General features: G+C 42.9%; 1 protein-coding gene and 1 long non-coding RNA gene across 12 annotated transcripts in view; one reads left to right on the top strand and one right to left on the bottom strand.

The window, feature by feature from the left end:
- The window catches only part of LOC118210975 (ral GTPase-activating protein subunit beta-like), a 35,401-nt gene extending 17,842 nt beyond the window's left edge, over positions 1-17,559 (bottom strand). For 4 of the 11 annotated variants that reach the window (XM_035387533.1, XM_035387536.1, XM_035387535.1 and 1 more), the window contains exons 1-13: positions 17,410-17,559; positions 14,818-15,026; positions 12,795-12,997; positions 11,890-12,056; positions 10,042-10,228; positions 9,312-9,443; positions 8,749-8,927; positions 8,004-8,051; positions 6,492-6,539; positions 6,126-6,173; positions 4,703-4,854; positions 3,723-3,939; positions 504-708 (exon numbers count right to left, since the gene is read on the bottom strand). In XM_035387533.1, coding sequence (XP_035243424.1) covers positions 504-708; positions 3,723-3,939; positions 4,703-4,854; positions 6,126-6,173; positions 6,492-6,539; positions 8,004-8,051; positions 8,749-8,927; positions 9,312-9,443; positions 10,042-10,228; positions 11,890-12,056; positions 12,795-12,997; positions 14,818-14,994 — 1,763 coding nt within the window. In that variant the 5' untranslated portion in view covers positions 14,995-15,026; positions 17,410-17,559. The remainder of the gene's footprint in view (positions 1-503; positions 709-3,722; positions 3,940-4,702; positions 4,855-6,125; positions 6,174-6,491; positions 6,540-8,003; positions 8,052-8,748; positions 8,928-9,311; positions 9,444-10,041; positions 10,229-11,889; positions 12,057-12,794; positions 12,998-14,817; positions 15,027-17,409) is intronic. The other 7 variants (XM_035387540.1, XM_035387542.1, XM_035387541.1 and 4 more) reach the window with 4 other exon arrangements.
- LOC118210976 lies at positions 17,537-21,183 on the top strand. The gene is made up of 3 exons (XR_004761944.1): positions 17,537-17,644; positions 17,825-17,914; positions 20,346-21,183. It is a non-coding gene; the product is annotated as an uncharacterized LOC118210976 (long non-coding RNA).
- The last annotated feature ends 211 nt before the right edge of the window (positions 21,184-21,394 follow it).

Genomic DNA, 21,394 nt, shown 5'->3' with positions numbered 1-21,394 from the left:
CCTGTTAAGACTAGTACATTCTAGCAAGACGCCTGAATTTTGAAATTATTAGTCACAGCTGCCAAAAGGAAGCAAAAGTCAATTGTGAACTTACAACCGATTTGGATCTCATCTGGCCATGTCTAATAATTAATTTTAAGGTTGCACGTGACATTGGCTGATGGAATAAGAAAATGTCTCTGTAAACCCAGAGTGAAGGTGATTTATTTTACCACAACGTCTTTACTTGCTTTAGTTCACTTGTCCTTCACAAATAATGGTACAGCGCTTTTACTGTGGACAATATTCCGCTACACTACGGCACTTCAGTACGACAATAAGCAAGCCAAAGAACTGTGCTGCAGTGAATCAACTCTATGCTGGTGCTAAGTCAGCCTTATTGCCATCACTATGCTGAAGGATGCTCTAGATAAGAGGCCCTGCCATTTAAATGAATGGAAATGTAAAACAGGAGGCGTGAACTCTAGCCAAACTGCTACGCTCCTCCCTCTCTGGCGGGTTACCTGGACAGGTAGACGGGCAGGATCTCCTCGCCGGTCTTCTTGCTGCAGAATATCCTGCAGAGCGTGCCGCAGGCCTCGGCCCGACCAGCCTCGTAGTTGTCGGGGAACTCGTTGGCGTCGAACATGGGGTTGGACACCATGGTCTCGGTGGACATCTGGGGGCCTCTCCTGCGCATCTCCACGCCAGCTTGAGTAGCCAGGGCTGCTGCAGGGGGGGGGGGGGGGGGGCACAGAGGGGAGAGCCGGTCGTGTGAGTGGAGACCCCAGCGACCACAGTGATTGGGGGGGGGACTCTGACTCTACACCGCAATTCACAGGATCACGAGTACAGGGATGTATCCTTGTCCCTAAATCGATGGACCTTGAGAGAAAACTTGAAACCTCTAGGGAGAGCAATCGCACTTTCATCTGGTTTTCATACATTGTCTTTGCGCTGATTACGGAAACCAAATTGTCCTCAATGCAGTAGCGCTCCCTGAACACATACGACTGAAAAAAGGGGTGTGAACAAATGCAAAGACTCTATGTCAGCCCCCCTCACACACAGGGCATCACTTGCACGTACAAGACAGACACCTACTCCATGCAGTAAAAACACATCCAAAAAATAAATAAATGAACTAAATAGAAAAAAAGCTTTGAAAGTAAACTAAAGGGCTTGTTTGTAGATTTATTATTCTTTCTTTTTTTTTTGGAAGAGAATGTTCACTGTGGAAACTTCTGGACACATGGCGTGATCACAGACTGGCAGCAACATGGTGGATTCCGTTAACCCCGGGGGACACACCCGGAGAACACAGGAAGGAAGGGGGAGTTTCTGTTTCCCCTGGGAATACAGGAAGGAAGTGGGTAATATGGTTTTCCCTGGGAACACAGGAAGGAAGTGGGCAATTCGGTTTCGACTGGTAACACAGGAAGGAAGTGGGCAATTCTCTAGGAACACAGGAATAAATTGGGAAATTTGGTTTCCCCTGGGAACATAGGAAGGAAGTGGGCAATTCTGTTTCCCCCAGGAACACAGGAAAGAAGTGGGCAATTCTGTTTCCCCTGGGAACACAGGAAGGAAGTGGGCAATTCGGTTTCTCCTGGGAACACAGGAAGGAAGTGGGCAATTCTGTTTCCCCTGGGAACACAGGAAGGAAGTGGGAAATTCTGTTTCCCTCCAAGAACACAGGAAGTGGACAATTTTGTTTCCCCCAGAAAAACAGTGCAGCAGCAACGACTTGGTGACAATGATGTTCGAATAAAATGAAAGCTTGTGGCGATGGCAAAGTACGATGCAACGAAAAAAACAGATACGCAAAAAATAACTGACTGCAATTAAATAGAAAGCTAATGTTCCTACTTACAAGATTTATAAGAAAGGAGAATTTGGATAAAAGATGCTGCAAAGATAACAGAAATAAAAATGGGAAAAATCAAAGGAGAGCAGTAACATAGATCTAAACAGAGATACTATCTGTTTATCCTTATTTATATTTATATTATTTTTATTTAATATAAGTAGCACTCTGATTATACTTTACGCAATACGCATATGCAATCTTACTGTCGTCTCATGTGAAATCAGTCCACTCTAAAGACACAACGGATTGGCAGTCAGGCTAAATCCAGCATGCACACAAAAAAACAAAAACTAAAACAGACAACAGGGACATGGGGCATCAAAGGTACTTTAAAGGTTTAAACGTTTACACATCTCACTAACGCTGTCAGCTCAGAATGCTTCTGAAAATGGAAAACATGGTCCACCCATTGAATCCTAAGCAGGGAGACAACCACATGCAGATGTACGGAAGGACCGTCACACTATAAACCAGCGGTGCCCAATCACGTGCCACGGAGACGATTCAATCCAGGCAATCACTGCTGGTTTCATGAATTAGTTCCCTCCTCTCTGGATGAAGGTGTGTTAATTAGTGAAACCAGCACGTGTACTGATTGGTTGGAATGAAAACCTGCTTACTCTCAGCCCTCAATGTACATGATTTGGCACCACTGTCATGAACACTTTCACAGGGGGGCACACAATGTAGACCAGTGTGGGGCGTAGACCAGGTTTGGGGTCAAATCTATTCTCAATTCAGTCATTTCACGAAACGAAACTCAAATTAAATTCATCAATTAAAAAGTACATGCAATTTCATATGAGCTTTTTTCTGAAATTCCCAAATCGAATTTCAATTCAATTTTTTTAATGCACCTATTCCAAAATTGCATTAACGCCAACTCTGAGACATGGTTTTGCCATCCTATCGGCGATCACACCTTGTTGTTTACAGATCATCAGAAAATACACAGCACTTCAGCTCCAATTTATTCCAAATAACACCCAGTTAATATTCTTTCTCCCTCCCACCCATTAACTTTCCCCAACATTAAGACGATGTGCAACGTGCTGATAGAAACTGGGCAAGCCTGACGACCGACTCAAATATACGATTCCCACCGTGAGGCCCGGTGTTCGACTGCAGGCTGTGAAGCTTTCTGCCCTGTGATCCCAACACTGTCTGTAGCCCTCTCTGCTTTCCCCACCTGAATAAAGTGGTGGGGAGGGGGGCCAGAAAAAAAGGGAGGGTGGACTGCCTGCTCTCCTTAAAAAAGTGCAGTGCTTAACAGTGCTTTTCCTCCTAGGAGGAAAAGGAAAGGATGTGGGCTAATCTCCAGGCCCAGGCGTGCTAGTGCAACATCCCCCCCCCCACCACCCCCCCCTTCGGCGGACGGGGAGAGCGGTGCCAGCGGGTCGCGATAAAGCGGCGGCAGGAAACCGCCACTGCTGCTACTGAGCATTCCCACCGGCGCGGCGGGAACACAGTTCCGTCAGCAACCGCCACCAAATGCCCCCCCTCTGGGTTTAACACAAAAACCCCGGTTAAAACGTGTGTGAAATTAGCGAGCCGCCGACGGCTAAATTTAGCGAAGTGGGCAAAAACAACCTTCGACGCTGCGAGGCCCCGGCCAATTAAAAAGGAGGGGAGGGGCATTCTGAGCTGAGAGGCCAGTCTGAGACCACAGAAACGCTATCCTCGCAGAAAAAAAAGGCTTCGTTTCCAGGAGCCAGGGTAAATGACAGTTAATCTTGCAGGTAGGAAATTAAGAAAGCAAAAATAAATAGTAAAGAAAGATGAAAAAAACAACAAAAAAAATGTAAAATATTTTTTAACAAAATATAGCTGTAGAAAAGGCCGGGTGGGGGGGGGAGCGGGGAGCCATTCTTACCCGTCATGGTGCCGTCCCGGGTTATCCCGTTGTGGAGCTTGCAGTGCACCAGCGACGCGTCGAAAAGCCATTGGCCGAACAGGTTGAGGACGCTGTTGACCTTGGGCCGTGTGGGCGCGGGCAGTGGGCGGGGCTCCGAGCTGGTCTGGTTGGGGCTGGACAGCGGGGACGTGGAGGAAGTCTGGTGGGACACTTTGGGGGGGTGAGCCGTGCTCCCCTGCGTAGTAAAATGACAGTGGGATATGAACATTGAGAATAAATACTGAAGATTTCTGCAGTAATTGCCAAAACATTTCCATGCTATATTTTGTGTGTGCGGTCGAATTTCATATAAAGCAATTGTCAGTCTACTGGCATTCCATAATTCTTTTTGCCAACTTGTCAAATTATGTCAGTAAATCATTCCTTGCAGTGATAAAAAAATACGCCTTTTCATATATAGTATTGGCACAGCAAACACTCCTACATAATGCACTACTGCCAAATATAGTTAGTCATGCTGCATAACAGTGAGCTGTGCAGCAAGACTAAACCATTCATAATATTTAAAACACTAGAACAGGAAGGCAGGGTAGTAAATATTTTCAATGGCCAATCTGAACGATTAAAAGTTCCAGGTTGTGAATATGGGACTTTTATTCTTCATAGCATGCATGAATATTTATGACATAATTTGAGAGGGTAAACCATCCCTCGATAGACTTAAAAAAAAATTCTCAGAAATACTCTCAGCTTTAAAATATTCAGTGGCTGCAACTGTCAGACCAGCAAACAAAGGAGGACGCTGGGACCGAGCTGATCTACACAACTTCATAATGTCAGACCACTGGTATAACACAGACCTGCATATGATATACAATTCGCAATGAGGGTAAGTTACGCTGGATATCACTGCTAATGGGGGGCTAATATAATAGCATTTTTTCCTTGAAATAAACGACTGAAATAAGTACAAGCGAAGCGCCACAAAAGGAAGGTACCGTGGAGGCCTTGCTGGTCGTCTTTGTGACCCCCGTGGGGCGATGTCGCCGGCTGTGCGGGGGCGTGGTGTTGGTGGTGGTGGGCGGAGGGGGCATGCTCAGCCTGTTCACGGGGGTGGGGGGGGCGCTGTCCGACCTCGGCCGGGAGATGCCTACCAAAACATGGCACAAGGAACAGACGGGGGGGGAGGGGGGGTTGGGGTGCATGTTACTATGGGAACCCACCCAGGCCTTTAACGTGGTGACGCGACCCTTTCCCCCGCTCTGTTAGAACGCTGATCAGACTGGCGGTATTAGTACTGATGCTCCTTTCCGATTCCCCATAAATTCAAAGTATTCAGTGGAAAATAAATAAAAAGAAAAAACATCTGACGTGGACAGTTCATACAGGCATCATCTGTCGATCACGGATGCCCCAGCAAGCATGAGCTGGAGAGGATTTCAATCGGCATTAGATGGTACTTGTGAGGGACAAGCAACCCCATTCCAGACACACTGGAAGGTAGTTTGTCCAATTTGGATCAAGTACCATCCTAAACTTTGGGAAAATCAAGTATAAGCATGCATACAACTTGAAGAGGATTTCCTTGGTTGATATGGCTATTGATTGGGTGAGTCCTTAACCAATCTACACAGATCAGTAACGAACCTTCCATGCGTTCGAAGGTTCTGATGCTCACCAACGGCACGTGCAACACACCGATTCTCATAAACAACTTACACGTTCACTGACAGAGAGATTTGGCAAACTGGACACTATGAAAACTACGAAGGGTAAAATGTATGGCAGTGCGTTAAAATACCAAGAGAGTCATATCGATCTCAAAAAAAAAAGATTATTATTTCAAATGGCAATAAATAAAATGTTCTGGTCGCGTGACAAGAAGACAAGAAGTGCCCTCTAATCATAAAAACAGAACGGCTAAAAATGTCGACATTATCATATATCATAACTGAAAGCGCCCTGGTACTTCTTTCCATTCTGTTTCTCTGAATTTAGAATGTCCAATTATGAGCGCGGCCATTATGGTAGAAAACTATGTTTCTGGTGCAGCTGATTGGCGGACTGCAGGTGGCCAACTGACCACAGTAGTTTCTGGTGCATGATGGGACACTGACAGATCCCATTGGCTGAAATCCCTCCCTGGGAAACTGCCAAGGCCGATTACCCACAGACCACTGTCGGCAGTGACACAGCCAGGATTCTATATCAGATAATGGGACATGTCCAAATACGGTTAGAGTGAAGGAGCCACCCAGCAGTGTTCTTCTTTGCTTATATTCAGTCAAGTGCTTTTAAATCTATACAATTTTCCTTATGTCTATACAACAGCTTCACCCAATCAGACTTAAGCAAAGCCCAGCAACCCCATCAGCTTATATCAAAGCTCCGCTCTGATTGGTCTGGAGCACTACTCTGTACCATAAGACGGTAGCCTTTCCCGAAAATTGTTCTTAGACACCGCAACACCTGTAGGAGAAACCGATTAATTACACTGGCTCAAAATGACAAACGATGAAAACTTATTCTTCTATTAATCAAAACTAAGAATTGAACTCACTTCAGAGTGTGTTCAGATGGCTGGATTTAAACCGTTTAAACGTAGAAAAAAAAAAGTGTAAACGGAACCACATTTCCATCACACTTGCAAAGGTACAAAATGAGCCATTTACCGCCTTACCCTCCAATGAAACACACAATGAATGGCAAATATTAATCAAATTAACCCTAAACTCATGAAGTGTTAGAATAGGTCATGCTGATTTGGTTTAGTTAGGTTTAGTATACCTAATGAAGGAAGTCTGTCACGAATATTGCTCCTAGACACTGTAACTCCTGAAGAACAGAGACAGAACAATACTATTCAGCAGCGATAAGAGCTAAGTACTGGACAACATACATATACAGAAACAAACAAGAACATACAATCGCACACTGACAATTTTACTTCATCCAGATTTCATGCAAACCGCTTTTAAGTTAGGCAAACATAACTGTACCAGTGTCCCGAAATATAATATAAATGTTACATTTACAAATGTTACATTTATGACATGACAGTATGTCCGCAAGTCAGTTCCTTAAACATTGGTTTAGTTAACTAATAGATTCAGCAGTGATGTACTTGGAATTACACCATGCTCTTAAAGAATTTTGTGACTCTGCTATTCCACGACTCCATTAACTACTATCAGGACAAATGTTATCCGGCTTATTACCAGACTAGACATTCCGACATTAAATAATCCCTTGTGGCAAATATTCAACTGCATCATTCCATAATTTCAAAAAATAGTATCTCGATTCCCTGCATATAAAGATGCTTTTGAACTGTGTTAAAATTTCTTGCGTTGTGCCACTAGGAGCACCCTACTTTAGTCTTAATTTAGTTTTAAGCATCTGGTTTTAGGCTGCATTCAGACCAGATCAGGCAATGCGGCAAAAACGGCAGTCCTCCCATTCATCTGAATGGGGGTAGTGTGTTTAGGCTGCGGTAGTGGGGACCGCATGGGGTGCAGAAAAAAAACGCAGCGGCCGTGAGGGAAGAAGTAGAACCAGAATCGACTTTTGCCGTAACGCAACCCGACGTCACGCTGCAGTGGCCAATCACGTAAGCCGGTGAAATTAAACCAGTAATACAAATACAGTCTCTTTCTATCATTAAATATTATAATGAGTAAAAGAAATAACAAATAAGTAAGGTTGTGTGTGCGCGCACGTGGCTTTTGTGGCAGTAACGATACTACAGTTATATTAATCCAAAGGAATTCTACAGATCTTTTAAGCCATCATGACGTCACACAAATGGGCCATGTAGTGACACGCCCACACCTCCGCACAACCCTGCGGGAAGGTGCCGCATTGCCTGATCTGGTCTGAATGCAGCCTAACACTTTTGAAATATAAAGGACAACCCTTTGTTATGGAAGTCAGGAAACATCAAGTAAAGAAGTGTTAAGAGGCAGAAGTGGTCATGGAGTGGCAGAAAGATTTAAATTTCTTCTGACAGAAACTACACTGGACAAGGACTGAATACACACACGTGGCAATGGAGTTACAACATATAAATGGCATACGTAAAAATTAACTGTAGGGGGTAATTACTGTCCAGAAGATTAGATGCAAAGATTCACCTTCATATTCCACTAATTTCATACTCCAAACACCACTGCATCCTCCCACACTAGTGACTCTTTTCAAAAACCACCATCAAAAGGAATCAGCCACCTAGTCGCATAACCCCTCTGGCCCGATTTAGAAAGGAATTGGATTCTCAAAAAGATGTGGTTTATCATGTACCATAAGAGGGCAGTCTTTCTTGTATCTCTTTCTTTGAGACTGCAACACCTACGAAGGGAAACAAATTAACATTTTTTTAACAATGATGAAAGAGAAATGCTGGGTTAGTAATTTTCATCTATTTAAAAGACTAACAAACACAATGTTGAGCAGCTGAAACTTCTACTACTTTCTCAATTTTCTATTTTGAATGTATTCAAAATTAAGAAGAAAGCGCACTGCGGTTGTAATGAATTTAGGCCACAATCAACAATGTCTCAATATGTCTAGAACTGCAAATTTCACGGGGAAGAATATTGCTGCACCGTATACCTTCTCTCCGAGTCAGAGCCAATCACAAACGACAAACATTAAGCTCATTTTATACAATTCTGTTCTGCAGCTACAAGAATCATTGGTGCCTAGCACAAAGTTTGGTAACAGTTCATTCATAAAGAAGGAAACATTCCCCAGTCATAGTAGTTAATCATCTGAGATCTAACTATAATGTGGGCAAGTTCCAATCAGCCAGCATGGTTCTCGTAAACCGTGGACAGTACACAACGCTACACATCGAGAGGGCCATCTGCATCCCCGATTCAGTGAGTATCAGAAGCCCAGGAAAGAACACAGGAGAGAGGCATAGAGCGCGGACGACGAGAACCCTCCACTCTGCCCAACTTGTCCGAGCACCGTGTCACTCCTGGGGCGGGGTGGGGGGGGTTGGGGGGTGGGGGGGGGGGGCAGCGTCCGGCCCGTTCCTTACCCAGGAAGGCGTCCACCAGGCAGCTGACCCCGCGCATGGCGCGGAAGAAGATCTGGGGCAGCTGCTTGAGGCAGGGGTGCTGGACCACCTCCTGCGGCACGCCGCTCACGCCGAGCAGCTGCTCCTGGAACTTGGGCGTGGAGCTGATGATCACCGGGTTGCTCAGGTCCACCGGGTTGCTGGAACGACAGCAGAGAGCAATGCTGAGGCTGGCCCATCGGCAGCGTGGGCCGGGACCCACTCAAGAGGGAGGCGTCGAGGCGGGTCACGGGGGGACACATAAAAGCATGTTACGAGAAACGTGTCCGAGATCTTACTCTACACCCGACTGTTCCACAGTCAGTCATCAGTCGAGTGAAGTTACGTGTGCAGTAACAGTTACAGATACGCTCACTTTGCTTTCCGGGCTTTGGAACGACATCACCCAAACGCCACCGGACTACATCGCAGAGGAACACGCCATTAAAGAACACGACCCTGGTCTAGCACTCAGCGACTCGCCCTGGTCAGGGGGTGTCGGGAAGTGCCGGATGGGCGTGGTCAGCTGCTGTGTCCGCGGTTACCTCAGCATGTGCAGAAAGCGAAACCAGGTCTGAGCCACACAGTCGTTGTCCATCTCAGCAGGGATCAGGTTGGCGTCTTCGTCGGGGACTTTAAAAGGCGGGAACGCGGGCCCGTAGGTGAAACGCAACAGTCTGGGGTGGGGGAGATCACATCCACAAAACAAAACAACCTTTCTATTCACCCAAACAAAATGGTGGAGGCATTATACATTTAGGCCCTTTTACTGATTTCATAAAATAAAATACCTTTGTTCCATCTCATTTACACACACTTTATTATTCCAAATGGCTAAACAAGGTTTAGGTGGTATAATTCTGCTTTTGTGGTAAAACAAGGTCTAGCTGATTAAGCCATGCGACATGGTCCAAGTTTCCTGGTTACACTACAATTTGTGAAAAAGTTCAGAGCAGAAAATCTTATCTTGAGGGACTTATAACACATTGCATACAAGGCTTTAATGAACAGCCGTACAGATTTAAAAACTGAGTAACTCAATAAAAACAACCATTCTAAAAATAGCCCATAATAAACACAGTGACATGCATATGTGCCACATTGCATCAACAGAAGTCCATAATATATTAATTACAAAAGAGCACAAGTAGTAACAGGTAGATTCTCAATCAGCTTTGGAAGATTTTTGGTAACTGATGTTCTGATTGGTAGCTGAAAACTCGTTCCACCAATAGGGTGGAGGGAGGGCTGGAGAGTAGAGGGGTGAGGGGTCACCTGGAGGTCAGAGCGCAGATGACCTTGCTCCACTGCTCCACCACCGGGGGGTGGTGTCTCCAGTTGGCCAGCATCTCCCGGGCCGTCTTCCAGTAAGGCGGGGTGGGGAAGCAGCGCGTGCAGGCCAGGAACCAGACCTCGAAGAGCACGCTGATCAGCTTCTCCGCCAGCTTCTCTGCTATCCCGCCTGCAGAGCAACCCGCAGGTTACCCACCGTGCAGTGCGAACAGGGCAGCGCTTCAGATTTAAAGCCAACGGGAAAGGCAAGTCCACCAACGCAACAGCGCTAATTTGTAAAAGAGGTCACAAATCAGGCTCGCACAGGGAGACAACACATCAAATACAGTGAAACATCTGTCAGATAAACATCAGGATCTCTTCAAGGAATATTTTTTTAAAAATGACAGGAGTGATAGTTTATAAGTTACCCCCCGTTTGAAACAAATGAGCGCATCCACAAGTACCAGCATAAACAAGTAATCTCAAAATGGGGAGATGCCTCTTTTCCTCCATATATCCTATAATGAAAGCTTAAACCAAGCTTTATCGTACGATTTGGGATTAATATGCATGTTTGTCTACTAAGGCTACATCCTTACTGCCGGATGTGCATGAAAAGGCTAGCTGCCAAGGCCTTGGCAAGATATACACATTTCCTAAACTTTTCAAGGTTATGCTGCTTTACTAGTTAATACAAGCCATTGAAATGTTCAATGTATACAAAACAATCCTGTGTTTTGAGACAAGTTGTTCAAATCTGAGATAAAGGACAGTGAGTGCAACTAGCAGGATATGGCAATGGCTGACGTTTCCTTTTTAAAAAACAAACAGTATCATTTTGGCATCGAGCATTGTGACACTAAACTAGGTATTGGTACCGAAACCCAAATTTTGGTATCCGAACAGCCTTTGTTTGTACGTGGTAATTAATGCAAAAAACTGGATAGAATTTGCTTAGGGAAATTCACTGCCATATCAGTGTGACTGTCTTCATGGTTTGTGTCAGCAGTAAAATACAAGGATCAGAAGTGAAAGCTCCAGGTTCCATGCGTGGAACAAACCTGCTCGTGGTCGTATTTACAGAGCTCGCCAAGTTCATGGAATACATTTGTTTTGTTCAATAGAATAATATTTTTCTCAAGTAGAGATTTCCGCCAATGGAAGGATTTTAAATCATTATTAAGGACAACCACACATGTATTGAATTTAGCATTTTTTTCATTTCCATTTTAACTGTTGTGTACTGTATACTGAACTATGAAATATCTGATTTAAAACAGCAAGTTCAGAAAGGTGCGCATAAATTCAAGTTTCAATTCTGTAACATTGCAACTCAAAATTGCAACAAATATTTTCCTTATATAGCAGGTAAATACATTGAAATCCTCTTCAAATACCAAATACCTTCAAAGAACCTCAAATCACTTATCTAACTTAATAAAAACCTTCTCGATCCCTTAAACACATTAATAAGATGCTTAGGCAGGCTGTGAAAGTGTACATTTGCTTAGGCGTATGTTAAACGGGTGTGTATTTTACTGTGTGCAATTTTCATTTGCATCCATTTGGATGCATCCATTAATCTTTGGCCACGTGCTCACATGATGAATACATTTAAATAGCTTGAAAGCACTAGGTAATGTTCTAAGGCGAACTTATTCAGGGTAAAAATCTTGACGAAATGACCCAATCAGGATCGAAATTACCCAATTTGTATGCTTTACAAATGCTTCGACGGTCAATGATCTGAGGCGATGCCAGTTTCCGATTCGAACTCATCAAGAACCTGCGGCCTTGAACGGGGCACTGGACTTGTCGCAGAGCGCGCTGCGGCTAGACGGAACTGACCTCCCACGGTGGGCGGAGCCAGCAGCGTGTCGTTGATCCGCAGCAGGAAGAGCAGCAGGACCTCCCAGGTCTCCCGCACCATGCTGGCCGACTCCCGCGCCAGCTTCTGCACCGCCGTGAGCACCTGCTGGCACAGCCGGAAGTGGCTGGGGCTGTAGTGTTCGGGCCTGCCGCGGAGAGCAACAGACAGAGGGAGAGAACACCAATCAGAAAGAGGGTCTCACGGGCACCGCCGGCTATTCTTTTAACAAACACAACCGATCTCTGACCATCCCTCATGAAGAATGCTCATTTTTATTACAAGAATTTTTCCAAGGTCGGTTGTACACATTCCTTCATGCATTACGTTGTAATTTGAATAAGAAATTCACCTGGTGTAGGGCTGTCGCTCAAGTCAAAAAATACTATCCGAAATTCCAAAATTAAAAATTTCAAGGCTAAAAATAACCTTAGCCGGGAATCAGCAGATTTATTAGTGCAAACTGCAAAATATGAAGACAAATATAATATTGCGCTATATTTTCAAAAACAACTTTTATATATTTTAATATTTTTATTATATTTTGTCGAGAAGATGGGCTCCAACCGCACTTATGACCTGGGATCGGTTACTTTTGTGCCAGCTGGGTGAGGCGGGGCTATTTTGAGCTACCATCACTAATTTTTGGTAATTTTTGCACTGCCAAATTGTTAGCTAGTGTGCAAACTGTCATACTTTTTTCTCCTTAAGCACAGAATTTCCATGTTCGTCTTCAAAAGTGAAATTGGTACGCAAATTTGAAATTTAATTCCATATCTGAAAGTAATGTGACAGCTCTAATCCAATGTATTACTGTACTGTATACCGCTTGTATCCTCCTCAGGTCAGCTTGGAGAACTTCACATCCCAAAAATCCACACACTACCTGGGCAGGAAGAGGTTGTGGAGGTGTTTGAGAATAGTCTGCACGTAGAGGTTGGGCTCCTTGATGATGGGCTGTGGGATGGAGTCTCTTGGAGCCACCAGTGCCATGATCCAGTCAGTGTACACGTCCACGCACAGCTTAACAGTGTCTCCATCCAGAGGTAGCGTGAGGCCATAGCACAAAACTTCCATCGTCCACTTGACCTGAATAGACAAGATCAAGATCATCATCATCATCATCTTTTATTTGCTGATTTATTTATTTTTCCATTAAGAATGCAGTCCAACTAAAATGGACTGCCTCTTTAAAAAAAGGTACTGGACGAGAGTATCTGCCAACATAATTTGCTTAGCAAATGCCCTTATGCAGGGTTGGATTAGACTAACTTTGAATAACACGGAGGGAAAACCTGCGGTTTTCAAAAGAGGAACGACTGGGCTACAACAATTGTGCATTGTTGTTTGAGATGCCTCACATACTTCCTCTGGTGTCCTTCTGTAAATGAGTGACATCATCGTGAGGTTGTGGAACAAGTGCCCAGACCTTGCTTAAGGTCCTAGAGATGTCATTACATCATTCTGATCATCCTGAATTATGGAAGAAGCAGAGCGGTGGCACTAAAAAAGGGCACACAGGCGGCATTTGGCAGACGGCCCAACTTTTTGCCTGCCTTAACACAAACAAACTTATCTAATGGCTTTGCCTAATATGCTAAATAAGGGCCTTCTGCTGGGTGGAGAAACGGCCAGTGGAATTACTGGCAAAAAAATGCCCCAGAGGATACACAGGAAATCCTTTTGCTGTTATCACCAGACGCAGAAGCCCAAAGCAAAGAGCTAGGGCACAACATGTGGAAGTGAACACCGTACGCAGACAAAGGATCCTCCGAGAAAGTTGTGGACATCTCTCATCGCATACATAACCAACAAACAGTATGTTGGTAAAATTATACAATAACGTCAAAAGTTGACGTACTTGGAGCAATTTTCATGGAAGGTCCTTCACTGCATGTTTCTCGAAAGGATAAGGTGCTAATAATAACTGCAAGCCCAAAGATACTGCTCTGGGTACACTCAAGCAATTGTAGCATTAAAGAACCCACTTAGGGAAAGGTTGCCTCGAATACTAAAGCTCTCTGCTTATCTATCCAGCAAAAGGTACTGGGCCAACACAGCTGAATCGTCTAAATTAATTAAAAATCTTTTCCCGGCAAGGGCATACCTGCGTTTATGGCAAAAGAAAAAAAAATTAACTCTGGAATTCCTTCCTGTCCTTATCTTGACAAGCCAGGTTCTCTGATTCATTCAGTATTCAAAGAGTTTTAGCCAACTCCTAAAAATTCCTAATGTAGTATAGAGGAAAAGGGGCAACAAACTACACCCCTCCACAACCAGCAAGTACAGCACACCTGGAGGATTTTAATAGTTGACTGTCACCTCACCTATGTGTCACATGTATCAAAGGTCAAAGAAAGGAGACTCCTTAAAATGTCATGAAGCAAGACTATCTATGCAAAGCACTTAGATTACAATCACTAAAACTATGTACAGTATATTGCCAGATACGTTTTTGTAAAGAGCGTCTGCTAAATTGATGCTATGCAAAAAAAAAAAAAAAAAAAAAAAAAAAAAAACTTACATACTCATTCTTGGCTCTACTAGCAGGAACAAAGGTAAGAGCAACTCAGGTTCGGCAGTAAACTAGGCCAGTGGTTCCCAGACCAGGTTTCAAAACCCAGGACCCAATTCATAAGCATATGTCTGTGTACGTGTTTGCAGTGCTATGACACGCCCCTTATTATTAAAATCTAGACCAACATGTGCTTCATCCCCTAACCCAAGTCACCAAAGATCATGAATGACCCATAGTTCTGGAACCTGCTGGTGCGCACAGTATTGGGTAGGACCCTAGGACGCTGGAACCTGCTGGTGTGCATTGTATAGGAGGGTAGGACCCTAGGACGCTGGAACCTGCTGGTGTGCATAGTATAGGAGGGTAAGACCCTGGGGCTGCAAAAACTCACCTCCTTGTCGGTTTTGAGCAGGCTCTCGGCCACCGGGGACACGAGGGCGGTCCCCAGCGGGCGCACCACCGCGTTGGCCACGTCCCGCCCCACCGCCGCGGGGTAAGTGTGCAGGACGCTCACGTGGCCCTGGTCGCCCTGGACCACCAGGTGCAGCGACCGCCACTCCGAGTACATGCCGCCTCTCTTCTACTCGATCCAGCGGCTACCTGCAACACAGCAGTACTCGGCGTGTTACACCCAGCCCAGGCTCGAGCCTTCCGTGTGTGCCCACCTCCGGTCTTCCCTTTCGCTGTTGCTGCCGTCCTTTACGACCCGCTGACAAAAGACGACAAGCAAACAAGGGACGCGTCCCTCTGGTGTTTTGACAATACGCTTCCGCTCGGCTCCCTGCGGTTTTTCAAAAGCCGCGGTGTCAAATTTGACGTTGTGAACGGATAACAGAAACCCCCAAGAGTCCCATGCTTTATCCGCTATCCTATGTAATAAAATACAATGCTATAAAAAAACTGTCACCATCCACAAAGCAAGCATGACAAGTTTCCAGCCTTACAGAAAAAATCCTGACAAACTAAGGGAAAGGGGTCTGCTATGATTTTGACTTTCTATTGTTCTGGTTTGAAACCATTTTCTTCATTGAAGAAGAAACAAAACTAATTAATTATTCTGTTGCGCCAGAGCCTCTGCTTTATGCCCAAATGAGAGCCTCAATCTGATTAAGAATTGCATAATGAAAACCAGAAGCCTTGCTGACTGTACATGCTGAAATGAGCCATTGCTGTTATACAAAGAGTTCCTGTCTATGTTTATATCACAAATACCCACTTCATCTGAACCTGTAGGTCAAAAACACCCAAACAAAAGCTAGTAACGCAATGATTTACAATGGACCTGCAATGATTTTAATGTATTAAACTTAAAGTGAGCCATGGGACCTGTTCTAAAAATAGATGACAAACTGCTTATTTTGAAGCACGGCAGAAGGGTCTAAAAAAGGCAGGCTTCATTTTAATCTGGCTGATCTCTTTGGCACGTTAACAGAAATGTTAAACAGTCAGGGTACAAGTGTACTCCTTGAAACTCGGGTGATGTTTACGTCTTTTACCACTGTAGACCTCGACTGTAAATTGAACAGACTCCTGTCATGAGCACCTCTTCTCATGTAAACTTAAGACAATTGTTATTGCAGCATCTACCAACGCCAAGCAAGCGATTCTGGGTTTAGAACGAAGATAACCAACTCACCGGTCTTTAAATCTACGGGGCAAGAGTAACGTTAGACTACATGCTCCGCATAGTACGACACGTTTTATAATTTAGGTACAGTAGGAAGACGGAATAAGGTAAACTGCGTTAAAGCAATCACTGTGAGCCATACCCTAATTCAAGACAGTCTAAGATGATGACATTTCAAATACTTTCGAGGACAGAGCGCAAGTTCAATGTTAAATACAATTTTGCTTCTCTAACCATAATGTTATAGTGTTCCTATTCCCAGAAATCTATAATGGGAATGGTGCATGAAAACAGGGCAAGAGCCATAACATTACACGTAAGGGCCGGTAAATCGATTGGGCTAAGGTTTCTTGTTGATACGTTAACTAGCTAGCTAGCCACCACGGTTAAGGGCGGAAGGGTTGGGCTCATTCCCCAACAGTTCGACGTACGGAGAATAATATAGCCAGGAAGCTAATGTCACAGCTAATTGCTTTCTGACCATGTACATCTAGCAATCTATCAATACTGATAGCAGGCTTAATTTACTAACTTTCTTGAAAACTGACTAATGCTCGGCTGGCTAACATTAGCAAGCAAGCTAATCACACAGTTCACATATGACCGTCTGCTAGCTAGCCGTAGCTAAGAAAACACAATTCATAACACTGAGGCAGCTAACATTAACTTTAGCCAATTATCTGATAGCGACAAGCTAGGCAGTCTTTCAAGCTGAAGCCCAGCAACAGTGGTTTAAATTTTACACATTCGGTAGCTAAAGAAACTAAACGATGGTTGAACCTTGTTTCATTTTAAAAGACTCAATGTGTCACGCTAACAAGCTTGTTAGGTCGTTAGCTAACTAGCTACAAAGGTAGCCTAGCTCGTTGGATAGCAGGACAACTTCCTTGTTTCTCAAGTGGTTTATTCAGCTGGCCTATCCAATAGTTATAACTAGTTGGGTAGCAAGCTATTAGATACTAGCCAAGAGTGTTCATGTGCAATCTTGCAAGATCGCGAACATAAACCGCAAAACATCCATAACTAGCTAGTTTGTGTTAACTTTAAACTAAGAGATATACTCTAATTTATCCAGCAAGCAAGGTAGCTAAAGATAACAACAGTAGCTAGCTAGCTAACGTTAGCTTGTTACCAAACATTGTTTTACACAAAGGTCATTTTGGCAAACTAGCTAACAAACTAACTGCCTAGCTAGTGTCGTCAGAGATGTAGCTAGCTGCTAGCAGCTATAGATTTCATGCGGAACCCGATGTCGGCCACAAGGTGAACTCCAATCCCCTGTTCCACAAGGCACAGGCCGCATTGCGGGATAAATAAAAACAGAAGCAAGCGCATACTTGAATGTACACACGTTACCTGTATCAGAAGGAAAGGCTGACATATCAACCGTCCGTGTCTTCTCAACAAATATAGCTCTAGAGACCAGGAGACTATAACATCATCACTGTTGCAAGACCACTAACATGAATATACCTCTCCGCCCCGTCTCCGTCCGGCGGAGTCCGGCACTGACACTGCAGGATCGGGAGGCGCCGCAGATTGCCGATGGTACCCGAGAGCAGCGCCATCTGTCTGTGCTCAACTGGGAAAGGTACTGTTCCTGTCAGTATGTTAGAATTCTATAAACATTGTGAATAACTACGAGTAACAGTAACATTATCATATCGCTCGAAGGTCTAATAAATCTAAGAAAATCTCACATACACTGCCATCATTGTAAAGCTAATAGCGATTGAAATGTACATAATAAGTATTTAAATTTGCCCTACAGATAACACTACTGAGGTGGTCATGAAGCAATGAAATCACCAAAAATCATGCCATTCCAAGAATTCGAAGATGCTGCTTCTTGATGCTGTGTGTATGTATTGAACTCGAAGGCGTTTATTTTTGACCAACTAAAACTAGGCAAATGTAGATGATATATCTCTCAACTAATAGGCCTAATGTATGCCCAATTAAGGGCCTAACAACTCACTTGTGTTGAGTGAAGACTTATGATTTAGCTAATTTTAAAAGTGTTCTGTTCTTTGCGCTGTTCATTTTTGCTTTGCTTTGTTAATTATTGTTGCCTATGAGTCTTTGGGCCCTTCTTCAAGAGAAGGTGTCACAGAGTGCTAACAAATAAGGACAAGCAGAACCATAACTTTTCTTTAACCTTGGTTATTTTGTTTCATTTCACAAAGCAGTCTTATTTTTGTTTCAGTTGACCATTGTCAATTATGAGTGCACAGTGCTGTTCCTTTAAGATCAGTCAAGGTCAAAATAGCATGCAGACAAGCACACAGGAGCTTGAGAAAATAAATACAAGACAATCAGGCACATGGTGATAAAAATGTTTTAATTATCCCCTCACAATAAAAAAAAACAAGGTCTTTAAATGTTCTTTCACCCAGTCATTAGTGCATGAACTGTATTTGTGCCAGTCTAGCTTCCATTCACTCAGTGGTGCAGAAAGTGTGTCCTACATCATAATGCAGTTGTGATTGCCGAAAACCTCTGTTAAGGAAGATTAAAGTTGGTATACATACAGATATATTTAAACAGTGACAGTTTGGTGAAAGACTCTGGTAATATGAATGAGTAGTTTTTGTATTTCAATCAACTGAACATGCCCCAGTTAATAGGATTTCGGGGGGGTGTCCCTTCATAATTAAATGTGTACTCCATATACTATGAAACAACCGCAGTGTATGAACGACTGAGGTATTATGACATGAATCTTAGAACAAAGTGTGCAGGTCTCAACACAACTGTCTATCTAGGTTAAATGTTGCCATGTCTTGCAGTGTTTTAAGATGCATAAATAGGCCATGTGAGGAGGATAATCTGAGTATTAAGATTTTAAAAATAATCTTTTGCAAACTGTACATGAGTATGAAAGTTTAAACTTTCTGATTAAACATTTAAAAAATAAGTGACGATATACTGTAATATTGTAATATTGTACTGTATACTGTAGCTTATTCTTCTGCCTAGTTGGCTTTGCAGAGGTTAGGTCAGAATAGTGTTCACTGTGTGAACTGTGTTCTTGGCTAGAGATAGCTGTACAAAATAAGTATTGTACCTTACTGAACCTGTGTTCAGCAGTTGTCTATGACCATGAAATGCACTTTTTGTACGTCGCTTTGGATAAAAGCATCTGCCAAGTAAATGTAATGTAATGTAATGTAATGTAACAATAATAGTGCCACTCTGAGACCAACTGACATACTCCAATAACCCCCTTTATCAAACAAAAGTAGGCTGGCTTTCCCCTTAGTTGTATGGCAGCATTAATACTATTATGGCATTTTACAATAGTTTGACAATTTGAAAAACTATCCAGTCACATTAAAATAGTATTGTATTGTACATCAACTGAAGAATTTCCTCTGCACTGCTCGACATAACATCCAATTTAATGCACGTTATTAAATAATCACATGCAAAGTGTCAAACTGTGGTCCACATGGTCTTAGAGCGAGACAAGTCATTAATAAGGCCATTCTGTTGGGTGCCTGTTCCTGATGAATCCTTAGCAATGTTATTGTTTGAAAGAATTTTACTGCAGTCAGCATTCTCAGTCTCACAGCTAGTAGCATATTGACTCCCCAGCTTAGATAGGGGTTGTTGGGAGACAGTCAAGGTGCCAGATGACTTGCTTCAATTGGCCCTCGCTGTCTGAAGAAAGCAATCAACTCTTGCAAAGCACGGCTGACCCTGTGTTTCTGTCTGAAACCACACAGGCCCAACTTCCGCCACTTAACTTCTGCCATTCACAATCCTCTCTGCATTCCAAGTAAATGAGGGCTGTGGGAAGTATACTGTTCAATTATATATGTCATGAAATGTTGGGTTGCAGTATATGACCATAAAAGCAAGAAAAAAACAAAAAAAACTCCAGCTACACAGAGGAAGAAAATAGTTATTTTATGGTTTAAAACATCTTTGTAAAGATAAAAGATTTTTTTTGCTGTTGCTATATTTTACTTAATGCAGTTTGATAGTTTAGTGAAGTAGCATAAGAGGTAATTTGCTGTATGACAGTTATAGAAATGTAGGAATAATTCACCAAACTTAATTGCATGATTTAGCACAGGATTATAGCTCTGGATATACTCTGTATCTATAGCATATTGGTTATACTGGAAAAAATATAATACCAAAATGTCTATAACATCTCCAGTGCCAAGCGCAGGGCTGTGTTGAATGCTGCATCAAACCACACTGAGCCAAAAGTTTTCCTGTTCTGAGTAGGCGGGCATGTATGTGTGTATCTTACAAGTTTCCATTTCCGATTTCTGTCGAAGGTTCAGCCAAAAACCGAGGATGCAGAAGATTAAGTTGTAGCATTGCAGCAAAGGGGCTGTATGAATATCAAATATGCATGTGTGAGTGTGTTTCATTTTTCTTTTACATGCACAGAGATAATGGAATAATGAATGCAATGCATCAAAATGGCGGCAGTGTTGTACAGTGGCTAGGGAACACGGCTGATTGCATGAAGGTTGCAGGTTCAATTCCCAGGACAGACACTGCTATTGCAGCCTTGAGCAAGGTACTGAACAGCTTCAGTATATATCCAGCTGTATAAATGGATACCATGTGGAAAACCTTGTGCAACAATTTGCGCAAGTCCATTAGGATAAAAGCGTCTACTAAATGCCTGTAATGTATAGGTTATGAAATAATCAGTATTCTGCATGCATAAATGGAAATATTAAAGAAAGATCATATTTTTCACAAATAAAAGACTGTTTTTCAAAACAGGATGACCAAATATAACCACACATTATAACACCTTTTTAACTGCTGGAATATAGTTGCCACATTTGGATGTCATGTGGTATGACTTCAAAAAAAACTATGAATATTAAGTTTTATCTGCAAATATAAATTTTGATTAGAAATTTGATAGTGAACTTTGGTGGGAAGAATGCCTGTTTTTTAGGTGACCAATTCTGTGCCTGTAAAATTTGACTGAACTTGAAAACATCATGTGGTGAGACCAAGTATCATGTGGTGCAACTATTGCAGAACGTTGTACATGATAGATATATGTCCTGCATTGGCAGTTTCTGTGCATTTATATTTAATTCATGATTTATATACATACAGTTCTTTATTTTAGTATAAGTTTTAGTATAATTTGACATAGATTTGTCTGCAATTTCAGTCATTTCTCCCAATATTTCAGAAAACTTTTTTTTTCATCTTTGTACAATTTTATGAGAGAAATGCCAAAACAATTTATAGCATGACATTTCATTTAGGTAATTATGCATTTATTAATCATTTATAACTATTTTAACCTATTTCCTAGATGGCACTCACAAGCAAAGAAAAAAGCGCTCACCAC

Source organism: Anguilla anguilla, chromosome 13, assembly GCF_013347855.1.
Source record: "Anguilla anguilla isolate fAngAng1 chromosome 13, fAngAng1.pri, whole genome shotgun sequence".
NCBI classification, from domain to species: Eukaryota; Metazoa; Chordata; class Actinopteri; order Anguilliformes; family Anguillidae; genus Anguilla; species Anguilla anguilla.
This window is presented reverse-complemented; position numbering and strand designations above follow the sequence as displayed.